Source organism: Carex rostrata, chromosome 2 (genome assembly GCF_964058835.1).
Source record: "Carex rostrata chromosome 2, lpCarRost1.2, whole genome shotgun sequence".
Classification (NCBI taxonomy): domain Eukaryota; kingdom Viridiplantae; phylum Streptophyta; class Magnoliopsida; order Poales; family Cyperaceae; genus Carex; species Carex rostrata.
In genome coordinates, this window is record NC_135919.1 from 2,878,509 (window position 1) to 2,901,046 (window position 22,538).

A 22,538-nucleotide genomic window follows, 5' to 3' on the forward strand; every position below is an offset into this window, starting at 1 on the left:
CTACGCCTCTACTACACCTGTCCTGATCTTCTATGCCCACTTCCTGTGTAACGACTCGTTATTGTTAAATGCAGATTAGCAGCATAGTAACAAGAGGAGGGTTCAAATGCCTCCATTATGCCTCCATCTTTCTCCATTATTTTCAAAGTTCAAACAGTCGATCCGAACCGCTCAACCTAACCTCCATACTAAAATATGTTTGGAGACCAAATTTTATATTTTTAGAAATTTTTTTACTATTTTCTTAGATAGGTACAAAATCAGTAAATCTGAACCATCTAAAAACTGTATTTTTTTTACCTATCTAAAAAAATAGTAAAAAAATTCCTAAAAATATAAAATTTGGTCTCCAAACATATTTTAGTATGGAGGTTAGGTTGAGCGGTTCGGATCGACTGTTTGAACTTTGAAAATGATGGAGAGAGATGGAGGCATGATGGAGACACAAAAACATGGAGGCATTTGAACCCTCCTCTAGTAACAATATACTCGAATAATTTGTGAATAATCTGTGTTTTATTCATTTTTTTGACGTTTCTGAATTTAGCTCTGAATAAAATGCAAAACAATGTATAATATGTTTTATTCATGAATAAAACGCGAGTCACGAATTATTCATGAGAAAAATGCGTAAAAAGCACAAAAATATTTTGTTTACTTTTTTTTGGAAGATTTTTTTTGGGTTTTTTTTGCTTCTTTATTGTACTGAATAATTTTCAAATTTTATCCGAATCACAAATTATTTATTTTGCCGAACCAAATCCGAACTATTTGTTTGTTATTATGAACAACAAAAGTAGAAACGGAGAAAAAGATATATGACAGTGTCTACGCTGCTCCTCACATCTCCTCTCCCCGTCTCTTTTGATCTTCTCTCGCGACTTCTTGTGTAGCGAGTCATGTTAGTTAAACGTAGAAAGTTAACAAAAATTGGGATTTTTAGATTTATTACACGAATGTAGTGAGACGCTTATGGATTATATTTGACTGTATGACAAATAAAAGTGAGTATTTTGAATTAATTATTGGAATTGATAGGATGCTAATTTTAAAACATTGTTTGTCGTATTATGTTAGATAATTTTATAAATATTTAAGATGTGGTAAAGATAAAATAGCGTTGTTAGTAATGTATATAAAAAAATCCATTAACTTATGTGTATGTGTTAATAAATATACGTAAGAAGCTGTTTTGCCTCATATTTGAGTTGTGACGGGTAAAATAACAGTGTATGTGTTCGATAAGTGTGGTCTTGCAATGAAATGTAGTTGGCGAAATAATTACAAGTTATAATGATGACGACTATGATATTATGTATAGCGCACATCCAGAAAAGAGTCAAACATTCGAACTTAGGTGAATTATATAAATTTTTTTTGTTAGCAGTGAGGATCAATTTTATAGTTTCATAATATTTTGCACTAAATTATATAAATAATCATACATAGAAAAAATTAAAAAATAAGAGTCAATTGAAAATTTACTTGATAGCTAATTTTTATTTTTTAAATAGATTAAAAAAAAAAAGTTGGCGCTATGCACGGTACCGGAACCTCAATTGTTATAACCTTCATAAAAAAAATGTTGTTTTTTTACTTAGTCGACGACAATAAAGTCTATTGATCATTTTAAAGAAACACGGACAATTATTTGCGTTTAAGAAAAAATATATTATAATTTAATTTAATTGTTTGATTAATTAAGGACGACGTGAGAAATTAAACATATTCGTTTTATATTTTTTTCGTAGCTTATCTTGTGTTGACTTTTTTTTCTTATATTATTTCTTATTATATGTGACAATTTTGTGTTATCTTTATTATTTTTTTGGATTGAATCTGATGCATTTATAGTCAAGATTTTATTTAAATTAAAATCATCTAACAAAATCATTAATTAATATCGATTCATGAGAAATTCAAATAAACTTATTATTGCCATTTGTAAACCGAATAGCAATTAATGCTATTAAATTGAATAATTAAGCACGCATATTATTTGATTCAGTCAGAACCGGTTCAAATTTCTTCGGTTGTTATATATTTTTAGTATTTATTCTTTAATACATTGTTTTCCGATTCAACGCTTGATCAAATCTTATTCAAATAAAATCTATGAACTAAATGATAGTAACAGTAACATAAGAAAGTACTAATTAAATTCCTAGTTGAAGTCAACACTAATTAGTAATAATTACTTCCTATTATAATTAACGAATTAGTAACAAATAGGATGAAAATGGATACGAATCAGATATTAGATGGATACACATAGATACTGATACAGATTAGATATCAGATATCTATAGATATATATACATAAATAATTTCATAATATATATTAAACTAAATAACATATATCTACTATTTGGATACAAATAATTAAAATTCAAAATCATATTTGTACTCAGGGGCTGACCGAGGATTTTCATCAGGAGGGAGAGTAAAAAAAATATCGAATCAGATTTGAATAGTTAATTGTGTTTTAACCTATTAAATAATTAGATACTCGATAAAAAATAATATTTTAACTTATACTTTTTAATACTCTGACTTTTTACTTATGATTCTCTAACCTATAATTATAATTCAAAAAATTTATTTTAATTTTAATTATAAATTTAATCCGAATTACAAATTAAACATTAAGATGGGGGCCAGAACGCCCCCGATCTCCATTAAAATTCAAAATTATGAAGAGAGCAGCTGCCCCCTAAAACCATGTGGATCCGTCCTTGTTTGTACCACTATCCACAATTCTGCACAGATATTCAGATATTTATATCTAATTTTCGAATAAAGATCCAAATTGAATGGTAAAACTCGAGTCCAATTACCGTGAGTAAATTCTTATTTGACTGCATATTTATTTGAGATTCTGTAATGTTGACTGTTCTCTGTTGTGTTCTTTAACTAGTGCAATTTATTACTGGTAACCGATCTGTCAGTAAAACGCCACAGGCATGTCTCCAAACATGCCTCCCCAAATCCCATATCTTTCTGCTTCTGATTTCTCATCTGCGAACAAACTACAAGTCTGTCGTGTCGGTCCCCTGACCACTCCGGAATTTAATGAACCGCTAATTGTTATATAAGAAGATAGACTGTAGAATGCAGATCAAGTTTTTCCATGTTCAATTATTTTCAAATTTCAAAGTAAAACCTTGTGTTTTGACCGTGTCAAAGCAAAACCGTGGAAAATTTTGCTTCCAAATGTCAAAATGATTGAAAAATATAAGGAGAAATTAACAAAACTCGGGCTACCATGGAATAATAAATAATTTATCATACAGTCACCGCGCAACGAAAACATAAGATCTCCTGTATACTCTTCTCCTGTCTCAATTAAGTGACTTGTTCAAAGATTATCACATAATGACCCGTTACAGGATACATTACAGTGAGTATAAACAGAAAATCCATTCTACAGCCCAGACGTCAGTTACCCCTTTCCAATCTCTACCGTATCAACAGATCTCACGTAAATCTACACCGTTGAATTAACAGTGGTCCAAAAACCCTTAAGTAACTCAAATCTTTTTTTATATCACAACCGTTCTACCTGATTTGACGCGACCCTGATTCTGATCGGACGGTCTGGATTTAAATTTAAATTTTGTTTTACTTTAGGGAAACTGAGTTGGAATTAACAGGCGGGTCTAAGTCGGCCCACGCCGACCCAGCATTATTTGCGGGGCCCACTCGGGATCAAGAATAAGAAAAAAAAAAATTGTAAAAAACACAACAGGTACTTCCCCTTTTCCCCCAATCCCGCCTCCTCCCTCTCTCTCTCTCGTGCTGTATTATAGAAGTCGCTTCGGCTCTCTCTCCTCTCAAGGATTCCTTCTCCTCTGCTAACAGCTAGAGAGAGAGAGGAAAAGAAAGGAAAAGAAAAGAGAGAAAGTAACTGGGTAGCTGTACTTGTATATGCTTTCCTTGCTACCTGTGCGGCTGTGACTTTCTTTCTTCTTTGCTGCTATTCCTTTCCTTGCTTGGTCTCTCTCTCTCTCTCTTACTCTTTTCCTATTTCATTCTTTTCTCTCTCTCTCGTCGTAGTAGTTGGTTGTGCTTTCAATTTAACTTTGTATTCTTTTTTTGTCAGATTGTGCTCTCGTGTTATTCAAGGCGTGTGCTTCTCTCCTCCTTTTCTTTACCCCCTCGGATCAGAGGTCAGATTTATTTAAATTGAGCTTCCAAACCAAATCTCTTCTACTGGATTTACCCATAAATTTCAAAGAATCAAGCTCAGATCTTGATTTCGATTCGGTATAAGTTAACAATGGCCTATATTTCATTGTAACTACTACGGTGCTCTACCTTCCTTTTTGGTGCAAACATGGCTTCAATTGATGCACAAAAGTATGAACACAGCCCAATCCACCTTGCTGTGCTGAACCGGGACTACACGGCCTTGCGCCAGATTCTGAACTCGTTACCCCGCCTGTCAGACCCCTCGGAGGTTCAAACTGAGGCTGATTCACTGGAACAAGAATCAAAAGCTGATGCCATCTCTGCTCAGATAGACCGCCGAGATGTCCTGGGTCGGGAAACCCCGCTTCACCTGGCAGTTCGCCTCGGTGATGCTACGTCAGTAGAGCTGTTGATGTCAACAGGTGCTGATTGGAGCTTGCAAAATGAACAAGGTTGGAGTGCTTTGCAAGAGGCTATATGTGCAAGAGAAGAAGTTATAGCGAAGATCATTGTGCGGCACTATCAGCCTCTGGCATGGGCCAAGTGGTGTCGCCGGTTGCCACGTGTCGTTGCCACCATGCAAAGGATGCGAGACTTCTACATGGAAATAACCTTCCATTTCGAGAGCTCAGTAATACCATTTATATCAAGAATAGCACCGTCTGACACGTATAAAATATGGAAACGAGGTTCCAATCTACGGGCTGACATGACTCTTGCTGGGTTTGATGGGTTTCGAATCCAAAGATCCGACCAAACGATTTTATTCCTTGGTGAAGGATCAGAAGACGGTAAAATTCCTCCTGGATCTCTTTGCATGATTAACCACAAAGACAGAGAAATAGTAAATGCTTTGGAAGGGGCCGGTACACCGGCCTCAGAAGCGGAGGTAGAACAGGAGGTCAAAGCCATGTCGCAAACAAATATCTTTCGGCCAGGTATTGATGTAACAGAAGCTGTACTTCTACCCCAGCTGACATGGCGTCGCCAGGAAAAAACCGAATCAGTGGGCCCGTGGAAGGCGAAGGTTTATGACATGCACAACGTAGTGGTGAGCGTGAAGTCACGGCGGGTCCCAGGTGCCATGACTGACGAGGAGTTTTTATCTTCATGTAATAATAACGAGAATGATACTGAGAGTGAACAGTTTGAGGATGTTTTAACTGAGGAGGAGAGAAAGCAGTTGGAGGCGGCGCTTAATTTGGAGGATTCGTCAGAGGCTACCAAGGAAAAGGTTACTAGTACTCGGCACAGCAATTATGAACAAAGAGATTTACCAATTGAGGATGCAAGTGGGTCTAGTAATAGTGCCACTGAAAGAGATATACCAATTGAGGATGCTAGTGGGTCTAGTAATAGTGCCACTGTTGAAACTAAGCATGACAAAAAGGGTTGGTTTGGTAGTTGGGGAAGGCGGCGTAATGGTACTGGTACGAAATATGAAGGTACAAAGAAAGGGATGGATATGACCGGTACGGTACCACCGAGGAGTTCTTTGTGTGTGGATGAGAAGGTGAGTGATTTGCTTGGTGCTGATTCTCCTTCTAGAAGAAATGCTGTTGTTCCAGGTCGGCATTCAATAGAGGTGGTGAATATGAGTAGAGCGGGTACGGGTCGTGATCTGAGGAAAACGGGCTCGGGTTTGGAGAATGGGTTAAGGAGAAAGGAGGGTAAGGAGAGTGAATATAAGAAGGGATTGAGGCCGGTTTTGTGGCTTTCACCGAATTTTCCTCTCAGAACTGAGGAGCTATTACCTCTCTTAGACATTTTAGCAAACAAGGTGAAGGCGATAAGGCGGTTGAGGGATTTGCTCGCGACCAAGCTGCCTCCTGGCACCTTTCCTGTTAAGGTATGTATACTATACCATTAATTACTGGTGGTATGTTATATTAGACCTAACCGCTTTACCAATTGTATACTGTACCAATGGCATCTCTCAATCTTTTTCATTTTGGAGGAAACATAATGCTTAATCGGTCAATTGAACCTAAGTTATGCTATGGAAAAAAAAACCCACCAAAACAGGATGTGAGAGAGAGAGGGACGAAGCTATGTTTGTAATCAATGCTGAAGAGTACTGATAGGGTATGTAGCTATCATGCCATTATTAAGCTTTCTATTAAGGGGAGTGCTATTTTAAACACTCAAATTACATTACTAAGAGCAAAGAGAAACTTTTGTTTCATTATACCATATTTACCCTTATCTACTTCTTGCTTATTTTGTTTTAAACTGTATAAAAAGGAAACATTTAATGCATTTAATATGGAAGAGCTGCCCTTATTTAGATTTTGTAGAACATTTTAATTTTATCATGGCTCTTTGAGAAAATTCAAGATGTCATTAGATTAGCCAGTAGCCCAGTACCATATCACTTGATCCTCTTAAATTTACCTTTTTTTAATTTATTTTTGAGATTTATAAAGAGGGATGGAAAGGAGAAGAAACTTAACGAGGACCGTTAAAAAAAGAAATAGTGGTAGCAACAATGAAAGTAAATTTAAGAGTAGAGTTATGCACGGTCATTTAGCAGCGAAAGGAAAGTATTAGATTGGGGTATATCTGGTATAATGAGAGAAAAATTTCTCTATGATCTGAATGATGATGCAATTTGAGTGTTGAAAATAGCACTTCCCATTGTTGTCCATCTGCTGGTATTTTAAATTACATAGGCTCTACTACTACTAGCCATTTTCAAGAAAAATATTTTCTTTGAGTTCTTTTATTTTTATTGGAATTTCTGGGCTTTAATCAACTTGGGCCTTTTTACAATGCTGAAGCTGAACGCTCTTGAAATTTTGCTTAATTTGCCCCTTTTTATGATATCATTGATCTTTAGTCCCAATTTGTACTATACACGATTCAATTAATTCAGTATTTGAGTAAATACTCAAGGCATCATACATACCTGTTGCTTCAGTGCGGGTATCTATATTTGCATCTGGCTGTCAAATAAAGTTCTAAATAGCATTTATTACTTACGAGGGGGGTAATTTATCATTTTGCGTGATAAAAGTTGTTGATCCTGAGCATAAAAAACCACTTAATTTTTTTTGTATAAATAGTCCCAAAAATGCCAAAAAGGATGCTTCATATATTTCATATTACGAATACTAGCATCGTTCAAATACAAAAAGTACTCTCATATCAAATGTAGTGCACAATAAATAACTGTTGATCCAAATCTGCTAAATTGCTCAATTTTATAGTGATGTAACGAGAGGTCTCAAAATAGGATGAATCATGAATGTAATACCTGAATTTTTATAATTGTCGCATGTTAGTTGCTAAAATAATTTCTCAACAATACAAGTAGCAAGAACTTTTATATCAATTTTTTTTTTATCAGTTCGATCTCATTTGATTGTTTTGGTTTCTTAGGTAGCTATACCAGTAGTGCCAACGATACGAGTTCTGGTAACATTTACAAAATTCGAGGAATTGCAACCTTTAGAAGAATTCTCAACCCCTCCTTCAAGCCCTAGCAAAAGCAAGAGTCCAGAGGCAGTACAGCCGTCCAGTTCATGGATCCAATGGATAAAGGCGCCGCTTCCGTATCGGCAAAACTTTGCCTCTGGTACTGCACCTAACAGTTGCCGGGTTGAGGATATCCAGGACCCGTTTGCAATCCCGCCTGATTATACATGGACCACACCTGAGGCCAAGAAAAAAAAGACGCAAGATAACAAAAACAAGTCAAAGAAGGTTAAGACTCAGAATCAATAGAAAAAGAGAAGAAAAATAGAAAAAATGTTGAAGGTATATCCTGAAGGATATCTTGACATCTCATATATAACCCTGGAAAAGGTGAGATTCGAACTAACAGGTGATTGAATATTGAAATTGTTGTAAGGAATTATTATTTCGGAATGGGTTTCATATCTCCCTCATTTCCAAAGGGTTCTCGATTTTTCGTCAAAAGTTTCAAAAGGCTTGTTTGTGTGCTGACAGTGACAGATCTATCTAATTTCTAGTATAGAAGGGATACTTTATATTTAGCAAGTTTTATGGTTTTATTTGATATTAAAATTTGTCCAGGGTTAGGTTTGGAATTTCTGAGCATATCATGGGTGGAAAGAACTGTTGCTGATCATGTGTTACCTGGAGATATCAGAAGTGGGTGAAACGAGTCAGCTTTGTTTCGATTTGGCCCTAAAACATTGTTGAATTATTCTTTGCTTCTGAAATGTTTAAATTAACATTTTAACTTTCCTGTAGTAAAACAAGGTTGCATTTGACAAAGATAAAATTTATTGGTATTCCTTCCTCCTTTTTCCCTTTCCTGTACATTCTATATGTTTTATTAATATAATTTTCTTGTAGATCCTATTTATAATTTTGTGATAATATTTTCTCAGCTAAAAAGAGGAAACTGGTATTACTGTTACACCATTCTATTTGTGCTCTTTTGAGTGATTAAAAAAATGAAGATTAGTAAAACTGTTGGCTTGATGGTATCAATGAAGATAAATGGCGCCATTTTTTCTTTTTTTTGAAAAAAAAAGGCACATGGTCCCCTTTTCATTGATATTAATTACATACAATGATCCTTAGTATTAGCATATTAATACTTCGTTTTCTTGTTATTGTCTTGTTAAATGCACAGAGCATTTTTGAATTAATTTCTATTGCACAATGTTTTTGAGAGAAAAAAAATGGAGCCAAGCAGAAACCGAATTTTTTAAAAATATCCAAATTTTTTAATATTTTATTATAAATAACTAGATGTTTGACAAAATTATATTTTTACCCAAACCGTAAGGAAATCTTACGGTTTGGATTTTTTTTTTTAGTCCAACTTTGCACTTCTGGTTAACATATCAAAACACCTTCAAAAATAATGAAAATTTACCGACATGCATTTTTGACTTCATAGAATAACACTGTGAAGTTTCATACAAAATCTCAAAACAGATCGTGAGATATCGGTTCTCAAAAATTGCCCACACTGCTGAAAAAGTGCTTTTGAGCCCAAATTTGCACCTCTGATTAACATATCAAAACACCTTCAAAAATCATGAAAATTTACCGACATGCATTTTTAACTTCATAGAACAAGATTGTGAAGTTTCATACAAAATCACAAAACAGATCGTGAGATATCGGCTCTCAAAAATTGCCGGAACTGCTGAAGGAGTGCTTTTGAGCCCAAATTTGCATCTCTGATTAACATATCAAAACCCCTTCAAAATTCATGAAAATTTACCAAAATGCATTCTTGACTTCATGGAACAAAACTGTAAAGTTTCATACAAAACAACAAAACAGATCGTGAGATATCGGCTCTAAAAAATTGTCCGAACTGCTGAAGAAGTGCTTCTGAGCCCAAATTTGCACCTCTGATTAACATATCAAAACACCTTCAAAACTCATGAAAATTTACCGACATGCATTCTTGACTTCATAGAACAAGACTGTGAAGTTTTATACAAAATCTCAAAACAGATCGTGAGATATCGGCTCTCAAAAATTGTCCGAACTGCTGAAGGGGTGCTTCTAAGCCCAAATTTGCACCTCTGATTAACATATCAAAACACCTTCAAAAATCATGAAGTTAGAGATTTGTACGAATTTGTTCGAATTATTAAGTTAGAGATTTGTACAAATTTTATTTGTATGGGATGACAGCTCAAGGAGTTCCATTTAGTTTTCTTATTCTATTTAACTTTCGGGTCTTTTTGTTATTTTTAAAGATTGTCATATTGTTGTTCTTAATTTATTCTTCTATTTAACTTGTCGTATTGTTGTTCCTTATTTTTAGTATATTGTTTTTTTGTTACTTTTAATAATGGTAAGAAATAGTATGTTGTTCAATTTGTTCGAATTATTAAGTTAGAGATTTGTACGAATTTTATAACGAAATAATATTTTTTGTTATTTTTAAATACTACCCAGGAACGATAAAATATAACGAAATAGTATTTTTTTGTTATTTTTCGTTGTTCAATTTGTTCGAAGTATTTTTTGTTTTCATGCAATCGTGCATAAAACAAAAGTTTGAACTCAAGTAGGTCCCATCATATATAATTCAACTAAAATACAAGTAGAATATCTGGGCTTGATTCTAGGAGTATGCGGGGGGTGGCAGGGGGCGGCAGCCCCTGCGAGCGGTGTTTGAGGTTACGAAAAATATTTCTGAGAAGTCAATTGCATGTGAATCCTTCAACCGACGGCCCAGATTAGTCTAGTTAAGGGCTTTTTTTTTTTTCTACCGCGGCTAATGTTAGATTTTCTAGCAATTTCAACTAAATACTCAAAATCAGATATTTTGATAATGCCTAATTCTAGCACTTCCGTGATCTTGCCATTTCGGTAATCTAACATTATCCACTACAATGAATTCCAATATAACTAATCTATGATGCATCAATTTGAAATGAAACTTCAAATTGTCTTGATTTTGCTTCACATTAGCCTCGAGTATGCAAAATTGGTAATCTAACATTTTATAGTCAGTAGAGAGTTACGAATATAATTTCAATTACCTTCAAAGACGGTTGAATCAAGTATGCACGCCACAAAGCACCGGATCCTCCCTCAGCCCCTTCTTCTACTTCTCTGCAAGAGAGAGGGAAGTGTTGCAGCAGGAGAGGGTGGCGCGCGAGGTTGAACCACCGGCGGTGAAGAGGGGGATGGGCCTCAGGCAGAGGGGCGGCGCGCTCCTTTTTTTTCGTTTTCTTCTTTTTTCTGGCGGAGAGGCGAAACAGACAGAGAGAGATCAGGGGTCCATCGGGATTAAAGAGATGAGTTCAAAGTTCAAATCGTAAGGAAATCTTACGGTTTGGAAAAAAAAATCTAAACCATAAGGAAATCTTACGGTTTGGATAAAAATATAATTTTGTCAAATATCTGATTATTTATAATAAAATTTTAATAAATTTGGGTATTTTTAAAAAACTCGGAAGCAGAAAGTTGATTATGTTTTTTGAGATAAAAAAATGAATTTAGATCCTGTATCGGTAGGGGTGAAAACGGAGTCGGATTATCCGATCCGAATCCTCTCCGTATCCGTTTATTATCCGTATCCGTTTTGTCCGGAGCGGATAATTGACGGATCCGGATCTGGATAATTTCTTAATATCCATACTATATCCGGATACGGATTCGGATAAATTCCGCTACCCGTAAACGGAACGGATATCCAAATATATCTGAACCCGTAAACTGCTCTGCTGGCGCTACCCGTGAAGGCGTGAACCAACGAAATTATTTGAAAAGTATTCAAAAGTGCTGTTGGCGTGAATCGAACCCAAGCCATCGTGTTTGAGAACCAAGGCATATTTCCACTTTACCAAACACCCTTTTGTGTTATTAGAACACTTCTTGACTATTTAACAGAGCTTATTCTTTTATTTTTCCTTCACTTCAATTTCTTCTATTCCGTTGTTCTCCATTCCAAATCTTTTATTTATTTCTAATTTGTTTTTAATTTTCATTATATTTTCTTTCTGTTTATTATCTAATATAACAAATTTTGTATCTTTATATTATTTTTGTATTCCTCATATTAGTTGTATATAAGGTTTATGTGATTCGATTATCCGATAATTATTCGTTTGTATCCGTATTCATGGATTATCCGTTCCGTATCCGTATCCGTTTAAGGCGGATTTGATTTTGAATTTTGATATCCGTTTACTATCCGTATCTGTATTCGTATCCGCTCATTATCCGACGGATGCGGATATGGTATCAGCATTATCTGCTCCGTTTTCACCCCTATGTATCGGCCCTCTTTTAAGTAGGTTATAAAAACTTCTGAATTTAGATCTTGTGTGAAACTTTCTTTATCTCCAATTGAAACTACTACAATATGAAATCATGTGGTCATGAGAGAAAAATATGGGCTAAACAAAAATAATAAGAAAGTACGTGAAGAAAAATACAAGCCCATCAAGATCCTACTATTTAATTAAAATAAGCCCAACAATTGTTCATGACCTAATACTTGGTTTTTACCGACTTATGAAGTTTTAGGGTCTTTCAGCCGTTTATTGTGCATGTAGGAAAAAAAAAAATTAATCAGATTTCGCGAAAGTCATCTCATGCGCATAATGTTTCGGTCATTCAAAAATTTTCATTCCCTTTTCCTTTAGACGGCCTAAGCCTAGTGACCCACAAGTGATATTTATGGCTTTTAAGCTTGCTGAGTTATAGATTGACAATTACTATTTTTCTATAAAAGGAAGAACAACTAAACAAAATCAGGCGCCGTAATTTTCCGAAAGCGCACACATATTCAACAACGATGGATTTCTATTTAGACATATGGAGAGTGATAATGGATGGGGGAGAACGTGATAATGAGTGGAGAGGACGCGACACGTTGTCTATTATTGATGAGAGACATGGATAAAATGGAAGTTTTTGCTTATTCGCTGAGATTCAAATCTACGGTGAAGGTTTGTGAGGTACTGAATTTCAATTGAATTTTTTTATTTTTAAAACTTCTATATTATTTCTCTTTGTGAATTGTTAGATTAAAAGGATTAGGAAAAAAAATTCGGTGCTTGTGAATTGTGAGATTCAAGACAAATACCTATTTTGATTTATGTCTTTGGTTATCCAATTTTTTTTTTAATTGAAACCCGTAGGTAAAAAAATTGAAATCCAACAGGCGTTGGAATTTAATTGTACCTCCAAGGTTAGTCTCACATAAACATAACAATCTCCATTTAATATATACATATATATATGAGGAGGGATCGGATTACATCCTTTTTTTGGTGACACCGGTTACATCCTATGTTTATAAAATTCAAACAGTTGATCAAAATCGTTCAACTTGTTGGATATGTTTAAATGTGCTTGCAGATCAAATTTTACATTTTTCTAAATTTTTTTACTATTTATTAAGATGGGTACAAAAATTCAACGGTCTGAATATAACGATTTTGTTAAATACTTAATAAATAGTAAAAAAATTCCAAAAAATATAAAATTTGATTTGCAAGCACATTTTAACATATCCAACAAGTTGAACGGTTTAGATCGACTATTTGGATTTTGAAAACTTTGAAAATGGAGAGTGTAATTCAGTGTCACCAAAAAAGAATTATGAGTGTAATTCAGTGTGACCAAAAAAAGATATAATCGAATCCCTCCTCTATATATATATAGTTCACATACGGCATTCAATTTGAAATTCTATTTCTATTTCTACTGGCATGGGTATTTATTTGCTAAATTTCTTGTTTGTTATCTATCAATTGTTATAAGATCCAGACACCTAGAGAGACATTCTCATAAAACGGATAGATAAGATTAAGATAGCAATCACCCCGTCGTTTAATCTCCTTCACAGCTAAAAGAATAGAATGGAATTGTATTTCATTAATTCAATCTTTAGTACAGATACATCATGTATTTATAATCACAGTTTACAAGTATAACAATCTTATAACAAACTAACTACTGTTAGGTGTCCTAATCAATCAATCAATCTTGCTTGCTCCAGTTTGACTTGGTCAAATCTTATTTGATTCTATTGACTTGGTCAACACTGTGATTCTTCTAGTAACCAGCCACAACTGTGCCATCTCTTATCATGCCCTTAAAAATGGCACACAACTGTGCCATCTCTTATCATGCCCTTAAAAATGGCACCTGATCGATCCTCTTCAATGTTGACATGGAAGTTTTCTTTTGCCACCGAGAAATCTCAGAACATGAGTTTAGTCAGCAACCCAAATATTTCTAATAGATTATCTTCCTCTATTTCAGTCATATTTCTAGATTGAAGAAATTTTGCAAAGTCATCAAATTTCAGAATATAAATTTTAGGTCTGACAAAGGAATTAAAATCAATTCCTTCATATATGAAAATGTAATATTGAGAAAATAAATTTTAATGTTTCTACCTATCACTAGTATTCAAAGTTTATTCATTACAAACCAATAGCTACAATAGTAATCCAAATCATCTTTGACATTTGGTGCAAAGATTTAAATTTTCTTATTCCACTGTGCATTATTAGTGTGCAAGTCCTGAATATCTGTTTAAAGCTAATTATATTTACTAGAAGATTTGGGTTCAGATCTGACAAGAGCAAACCGAATTCACAATAAAAAAAAAATTATTTAAATTGTATTTTTTCTCATCATTCTATCTTAGTAAAATGAAATTGAATTCAACTCACGAGTGGCGAAAAGTAGATCGGCTATTCCCTTCAAATAACACAATCAGGAAGGATTGGCTATTCCCTTCAAATACTCACATTAATCACTTTTAATCATATACATCGAATTAGCCACTGAATTTGAACCAAAAGATCTTAAGAAATATAATGAGGATAAAGAAGAAAGTTTAGCACCTGCACTGCTGACAATTTACATGCTTTCTTTCAAGTACAAACTGACAGTGGGCCCATCTTTGTAACTCTACTGCTAGGAGTACTGTAGAGGCAGAGGTTTAATTCCCACAAGAGGCATCTAAAAGAAATGTATGACAGAATTAACGGATACCCTTGTTTAAAAAAAAAAAAATGTAGAGCACTACTAAAGTAGCTTGGAGATTTACTGTGGCAATACAAGACCAGCATGATACACAGCAATGAGACTTCTTATTGTATATCAAAAAAGATATTTTATTCATTGATAGTTATATTAAAGCTTTTGTAATTTCATACATTTTAAATCCAGGACACGTTACACTCTCACCCACTGCTCGGCTATATATACACTTCATTTCTCTCTATCACAAGCAAACCCTACTGCTGATTTTCCCCTCCCCCCTCAATTCTAATCCTAACTCTAATCCAGATACCATGAATACCCCTCCTACCTGTAAACTAAACACCATTCCCAATCCTCAGAGCCCTGACCCAAATCCCCAATCCAAGTCTGTTCCATTCACAGGCGTATGGCAGAAAAAGGCCAGGCAGAATGAGACTAGGACAAAAACAGAGAAGAAAAAGGAAGAAAGATTGAGATATGCAGTGGAGATAGTCCACCATACCATCACTAAACCAAACCGTAAAATATGGTTGGGCACCTACAACACGCCAGAGGAAGGTGCTGTGGCATACAACCTCACCTCAATCAAAATTAAGGGCAAGGCACCCAATCTCCAGAAGTTAAGGTCAGCAATTTTTTTATATAATTATTACCAGTTTCAATCTAAATTTCATTCTAAACCGATTTTATTGATTCACAGGAGTCAATCAAGAAGGAGGAGGAACAGATCATGAGGCACTCTGGGCCTAGTTCAGGCAATGGCTCCAATCAGGTGGGGAGTTCGAAGGCTAAAAGGAAGAAGGCCGTCACGGAGAATGACGTGGCATCCATGCCAGGAGGTGGGGCCAAGAAGCGAGGCCGGAGAGTGAAGGGCAATAGATGAAGGAAGGGAAGTGTGGCTTACTTGGCGCGCGTGAATTTAAATTTAAACAGTTATTAGATTTAAAATTCTGCAAATCATGCCACATTAGCATTTTTTTTTCTATTGTATTTTAAAATTTGAATATAAAGTTCTTTAGAAAGATATCTGTGTGAATTAGCAAACATATGGTGAGAATTTTATTATTAAAAAAAAAAAAAAAAAAAAATCAAATTTCAAGTGTTGTTTAGATCTAATTGTATAAAATAAGGTCCATGGGACTGATTCGCGCATCTAATATTCAATCATGTTCTCAAATTCATCCCTTTCTACATCTAATTCTGCTCTTCTATCGGCTATCCATCGACCCATATACCCAAATTGCACCCAAACAACCCAAAAAAAATAGTACAATATCAATCAGGTATGGCTTAAGGTGACTGATCGTACCATGGTAAGAGTTTCTACCAAAAAAAATAAAATAAAAAGAAAGCTAAACTCACTCAGCAACAGGTTTAGGTACCCAGGCGAACTGTTCTTCCTTGCCAATCGGAAAGCTTTCATTGGATTTTCTCTGGACGGGTTTAGGGTTTGCGCCAGTTCGGAGTGGGAAAAAAGATAGAGGCGAGGAACCGAGAAACTTGTGGGCTGCGGGAAAACCCAACCAATTGAGCAAATCCGTATCGTTTCTAAAGTAACCCAATTTTTGATTTTAGATCTGGACCGTTAATTCGAATCGGGCCGTCAGATTAAAGGGACCCGTGCGCTCCACCATGGACCGGATTATCCCAGATTAGAATCAGACGGTCCTGATATAAACTAAAAAATTAGGTTACTTTAGAGTATTGGGACCATCGTTTTAATACATTGTTTTAGTTAATTTTTGAACCATACCACCATCAATCGGGCGTACGCTTATAACGCTCGGCAGTCTTTGATATTAGTGCGGATTTAAATCAGACGGTGGATAATTAATTCAAAATTTGAGTTAATGCAGAGGATAGAATTCCAACTTCCTTGGAAGTTAACAGATTTGAGTTTACTATTGCAATTGGGTTTAAATTAAGGTCATTTCTGGAACCCGCTAAGTAAAAGTTGGATTATGGACTGACTAATTGTATATATCAACTAGATGTTAGTTCATTTATGTAGGCTCTTATTGGGCCTTTGGGACTACACACCTAATTCACGGCCCACATATTATACCACTCTTGAGAATGATATAAATTATGGCCTTTTGGGAAGACCAGATAGTAATAAAAGCCCAATGTGTTCCCTCAACAGTCAACATCTCTTGCAACTCGCTCCTATTGCCAACTTTTAGGATAGTGATATAATGTCTCTGTTATGCTCCTGAAAACAATGTTACTACTTCCAACAGATCAATATTTTGAGAGGTATAATAAGGGGCATCTCTTCTTTTTTTTCTTCTAGCTTTTTTCATAAGTGAGGTTATTCTTTCAATGTGACAAAATGTTTCATTTTTCCTTTTTTTTTTTTTTTTCAGGATTGTGATACAATATTCGTTGATATTGCATTCTCGTGTTGTAAAAAATATATAACTTTGTATATATTTCTTTTCTAAAACTTATACATGTCCCAGCAATAAACATCGCACAGACAGAGCGGCAAGCTTTTATTTGTCACAGTACACTCAAGAAACAACACAAGTAACAACTGATTTGCAAGAAAATAATAAAATACAATAATTAGAGACTTTTACATCTTCATACAAAACTAACTTTGAAGCTAGCAGGCTTAATTAATCTCCTTACCTCGGTACTCTAGTGCTTATTTCGAGCACCGCACTATATTGTGTACTATTAAAACCGGATGGAGCTAACATAGAGGGAAAATTTGTTTCACTGAGGCTCTCCATCTCTTCCTGACCAATTTTTCGGCCAGGTGAGCTGTTATGTAATGTCACTAACTTCATTAATTCCTCCACAACTAGCTTCATTGTCGGCCTATCTTCCCCCTTTGGATTCAGGCACTGCATAGCGATCTCACAAATTCCTTCAAGAACCACCATAACATTCTCATCACTAGTTACTAGTTCCACATCCAACATCTCATGATGCTCATTTTTGCTTGCTTTCCAAAGAAAAGATGTAACCAAGGGCAGCATTTTCCCATTGTCATCTATATAAACTGCCTCCTTCCTAGTCAGGAGCTCCAACATTACTACCCCAAAGCTGTAGACATCACTTTTCTTTGTTATTCTATGTGTCAATATACACTCAGGGTCAAGATATCCATGTGAAAAATGGACAAGCTCGACAATTTCATTTACGGGAACAACACTTGAAGCACCAAAATCAGAGACCTTTGCAGTGTAGTCAGCATCTAGTAGTATATTAGAAGACCTAACATCACCATGAATGATAGAGCGAGAGATATATGCGTGCAGATGATCTAGAGCCATTGCCGAATCCAGAGCAATTCTTAGTCGAGTATCAAGTGAAATTAAACTCCTCTTGCTATGTAGCAACTGAAAAAGTGTCCCGTTGGGGACGAACTCAGTGACCAACATTGGAATTTTAACCTCAAAACAACAACCCAATAATCTAACTATATTCTTGTGGTTTATTTGTGCAAGAAGAATGATTTCATTCAGAAATTCTTTTCTTTGTGTTTCTTGAACTTCCTTTGCTTTCTTTATGGCTACAACCTGATTATTTTCTAATAATCCCTTGTACACATTCCCTTGGCCTCCCATGCCTAATACATAATCATCACTGTAATTATGCGTCGCATTTTCTATTTCATTTTCACTGAACACGCGAAGGTGGTTTTTCATCACATCGTAGTATGTGTCATACTCTTTTTTTTCCTTCATGAGCCTTTTATGTTGTTGATACCAAACCAGAAGGAAACATACGCCCAGTAATACAGCAATACCAAGTATACAAGCTGCATTTATGCATGAAAAATATGAATAAATTAATTGATTGAGTAAAAGGTTTTGGTAGAAAAATAACTGTAATCAACAAAAATTAGGATTAGATAATTGATTAGACAATTCGAAGGCCACGGATTGAAACAACAGCTGATAGAATTATCAGCTCCCATGAAGCATTATAAATTAAAACGGTAGTTCTCTATGTTGTTGAGTGAAATAATTTAATATTGTTATATATTATTGTTGCTATTTAATTGTTGCTATAATATCATATTTATTTTTTTGAGAGGTTATAATATCATATTTATTAACAACCTCAACAACGCTTTGTCAAAATTTTGAAACCTAAATGAATACTTACACGTAGCCACACGAGCCACGTAGGGAAACTTCTGCATGCAATGTTCTGTTTTGCCGTCACCTTTTGCGTATTTCCCGCAGTCACATGTGTAGTTTCCTGGTGTGTTTATGCAACTGCCATCCTTACATAGTTTTGTCTCACATTCGTCAATATCTGTAGAATAACACAATGAAAAAGGAGAATTAAACACCTGTAAAACAACAAGTTAACACTGGCACATTTTGCAAATTAATTAATATGCCGATGCAGTCTTCAGAGACCACATATGGCTTACTGTACTGGTTGGTTTGGCTTGTTGACAAGTTCTATTATTATAGGTTTGGCTTGTTGACAAGTTCTATTATTATACAAGCCAACCTACATGCAGTGGTTTCCTAACATGATCTAATTATATAAGGCTATATATTAATTTCACTGGGTTATTTTTTTCTCGTCCTTGACATTAATTTAGTGCACCATATTTAAAGTCTCCATTTATCAATTGTAAGTGAATTACCTATGCATCCATTTTCGAGGTAGGGGTTACCCTCGTATCCTGACAAGCATTGGCAGATGTATCCCTCACCATTGGCCGTTTTGTTGCATCTGCTGTGTTTGCTGAGACAGGCAGGTGTAGAGCTGTTTTCGAAATCGCCAAGGCATGTGCCGTTTTCTCGAATTGCCCAGTCAAGTACAATTGGCACATTTTCCATATTCCTCTCATGGAATCCGAACCCTTGTAGATCCTGGACAGTGAATTTGTACCAGTCTTCCTGCACCAGCATTGCGTAATTGCATGGATTGAATGACGAGGCATCATTTGTAGTGGAAATCCACCTCACTTTATAGTAGTTGAGACCTTGTGGGATGGGTGTCTGGCAACAACCCAACCCATTGCAGGAACCACCATCACCAGTTGTGCTGTTCAGGCTATAACAGGAGGAATAACAGCCTGACTTGTATTTATCACCAGAAATTAGTGCAAATGCATAGCAGCCAATTACAGTGAACTTGTTGCGTTTGTTGGAGAAGAGAAATGGTTTTAATGCTTTGATACCAATCGATGGACTGGTATAATTATCCGCGTCGTCCGTCTGATTTTTATAGCAGTCATAGCCGATGTAATTGTGGACTTGTGCTTCGGCAGTAATTATGTTGATCTCTAACACCTCGATATTTTTACCCAAGATTAGTTTTGGGGGAGTAGAGGAGTCGTCGCACGTAAGATTAAATCCATCCCGGTAACAGCCAGGAAGGGTGCCGAATGGGTACGGGATGGTGATATTCCCGCATTTGTTCGGGCAACCGGGAAGTGAAGTGGGAAATTCTGAGGCGGCTACGGTATTTGGTAAGATGATCATTAGGTACTTTATCAGTGCTAGATAGAAAAAGAATTGTGCTTTTATCAGAGGAGAGGCCATAATCTCTCGAGCTCTCACACACAATTAAGTGTTGGTAACAGCAGAATAAAAGGAGATGAAGCTCTTTTGTCCCCAAGGCCAATTATATATATATATGGGTTCTAATCCGTTGACCTTATAGCTAAATTAATTGCATCAAGATATTTGCAAATGGTAAAAATATAATGAAATTTGACCAAGTCACAAGTTTCCAATGAATTTAAAAAGAGACTGTACATTCAAATGGTTATTTTTTTTTTGTTTTAAATCAACTTGTACCAAAGTTCCAATGCAGGACGTACGAACATATCATATTTTAGCACAACATGTGTTTTTAGTGTCAATAATTCTAAGAAATGTCAACCGGAAATTAATAGATCATGTGCACACTCCTCAAAGTATTTGACTAAGCATCCCGAGGGAGCTCTAGAGCATCAAAACCAGGGGCGGAGGCAGTAACACCAAATGGCTGGGGGTCAATTGACCCTCATTTATTTTCAAAATTTATGTATGTATATGTAATTTTATATATATTTTAGATTAAAATATTTTGAATACTGTAAAATTGACCTCCATTTACAGTACAAAATTTTTATGTAATTGACTCTCATTCACGTTTGACCCCATAGTTCAAAGGATCAAAAACAAGCGCTCAGTAACTGGTAAGGACAAGACTTCAAACCAGCAATTAAATTAAACACATATTACTCAAATGAAATGGATGAGTCACGCTTTACTAAAATCATTGACACTAACTTTTTTATTTAAATCATTAAAATGTACTTATAAGGGATTAATAATCTTTACGCTCTCTTCTATATAAATCGATGGATATATAAATGACATAAATTCATGAGGTAATTTCTTCTGAATGGAGGAAAAAATAAACTAATTAAAATTTAATTAGATAAAGAAAATTACAAAAGTCGAATTTACTGAAGTAAGTCTAATGGCCGAGGTAATGTCTTTCATATGTGAGACGCGTTGCATGATCGAAATCAGACTAGACAGAGGATCTCATAAGAATTTTTATTCTTAGAAGTATAGATGGAAAAATCAGAATTGGAATTGGGATCGGTCTTTTGACTGTGGAATCGGAATTGGATGAATTGGTTGGAATCAGCCGAATTATATCGGAAACTCGGATTTTTTTTGCTAAAAGCTTGTTTTATACTAAAAATATAATTTGTCAATAATTTCTATTTAGACGAATAATTACAATCAAATAACTCACTAATACAATATAATACAAGCATTACTAGGTTACTCCACTTCTAGCTGTTTGAACACTTAAATTTACATATAGTTATGTATTCTAGCAATAAAAGGTAGAATGGTGTGGTGGTAATTGATTTATTAGATATTCAAAAGCTTCTTGATTTGAGTCACAGAGGAAGCAAAATTGTTTGGAGAGTGGTATTTACGCATTTCGTCCGAAATTTTATTGGAATTAGACCATTTCGGCCGAAATTGAACGAAAAAAATCATCTACCATGTAGCTCAGCCTGAAATCGAATCGATACAGCTTGATTCCAATCCTGATCATCCGATTCCGATCTAGAACGGCCGATTTTTCCTTCTATGCTTAGAAGTCTTGAATTTATTTTTATATCAAAATATCTAGGTTTACAGTGTTTTCCAATAAGTTGGTTCTAGGGAATGCATCTGGCAGACTTCTAATTAATTAAAGAAATAATTAAAGGCATACAATCGGTTGCCATTGTTTAGTAGTTATTAGTGGTACCTATATATCCACACCCACACAAAATTTAAAATTCTTCTTGAATATTTGACCACGGGGCATATTGACTTTAATAACCAAGGGGCGCCAAATGAATTCCTGCATGTGACAAAATTGTTTCACTATACTGCTAGGCATCTCAAAATGATTAGACCAAGATAACATGTAATTCTCAGTTCCATATAGGTTGTCTTCAACTGGTGTCTCTTGCAAAAAAAAGATTATTTGTGTGTGATTGAGCTGAACTATATTGAGTTGCGAAGTAAAAATCTTATTTTACTTCACTCTTATATTGAAATGTGTTTGGAAACCAAAATTTACATTTTTTGAGAATTGTTTACTATTTTTTTAGACGGATAGAAAATCATTATTTTTGAATAGATTATATATGTACCATAAAAAAACGGAGATTTTAATAAATTCTAAAAAAATAGTAAAAAATTTCCAAAAATTGTAAAGATGTTGTCTACTAGCACATTTCAATATGTAGATCATGTTGAGTAGTTAAGGTTTCAATAATGTTTACACGCTCTTCTTTATATATAGACAGAATAATTACATATACAAGCTATTGAGGAATTTTCTTCTAAAATGGAGAAGGAAAAAAAAATACTAAAATTTTACTAAAACTAAAATAATTTCATAAGTCT

At 34.9% G+C, this 22,538-nt stretch overlaps 2 protein-coding genes and 1 long non-coding RNA gene across 6 annotated transcripts; 1 reads left to right on the top strand and 2 right to left on the bottom strand.

Moving 5' to 3' along the window:
• The first annotated feature begins 3,763 nt into the window (after window positions 1-3,763).
• Window positions 3,764-8,520, top strand: LOC144569101 (Ankyrin repeat family protein). 4 transcript variants are annotated; one of them, XR_013515980.1, is made up of 4 exons: window positions 3,764-3,995; window positions 4,103-6,040; window positions 7,573-8,017; window positions 8,230-8,520. XR_013515980.1 is itself a non-coding variant. In XM_078319289.1 (3 exons), the coding sequence occupies exons 2-3, from the start codon at window positions 4,337-4,339 to the stop codon at window positions 7,915-7,917; spliced, it is 2,049 nt and encodes a 682-aa protein (XP_078175415.1). In that variant the 5' UTR covers window positions 3,764-3,995; window positions 4,103-4,336; the 3' UTR covers window positions 7,918-8,520. The 4 variants fall into 4 exon arrangements, 2 of the variants coding, with proteins under 2 accessions (XP_078175415.1, XP_078175424.1); XR_013515979.1 differs by having other exon boundaries at window positions 7,573-7,998; XM_078319289.1 differs by having other exon boundaries at window positions 7,573-8,520.
• Window positions 8,521-13,507: 4,987 nt separating this feature from the next.
• Window positions 13,508-16,126, bottom strand: LOC144548993 (uncharacterized). Its single transcript, XR_013509536.1, has 3 exons — window positions 16,009-16,126; window positions 13,783-14,622; window positions 13,508-13,743 (listed from the first exon to the last, which is right to left on the bottom strand). It is a non-coding gene; the product is annotated as an uncharacterized LOC144548993 (long non-coding RNA).
• A 1,120-nt stretch (window positions 16,127-17,246) lies between these two features.
• Window positions 17,247-20,191, bottom strand: LOC144548830 (wall-associated receptor kinase 2-like). Its single transcript, XM_078297547.1, has 3 exons — window positions 19,265-20,191; window positions 18,769-18,921; window positions 17,247-18,418 (listed from the first exon to the last, which is right to left on the bottom strand). Exons 1-3 carry the CDS (start codon window positions 20,166-20,168, stop codon window positions 17,277-17,279), a joined length of 2,199 nt encoding a protein of 732 aa, XP_078153673.1. The 5' UTR covers window positions 20,169-20,191; the 3' UTR covers window positions 17,247-17,276.
• Between the last annotated feature and the right edge of the window lie 2,347 nt (window positions 20,192-22,538).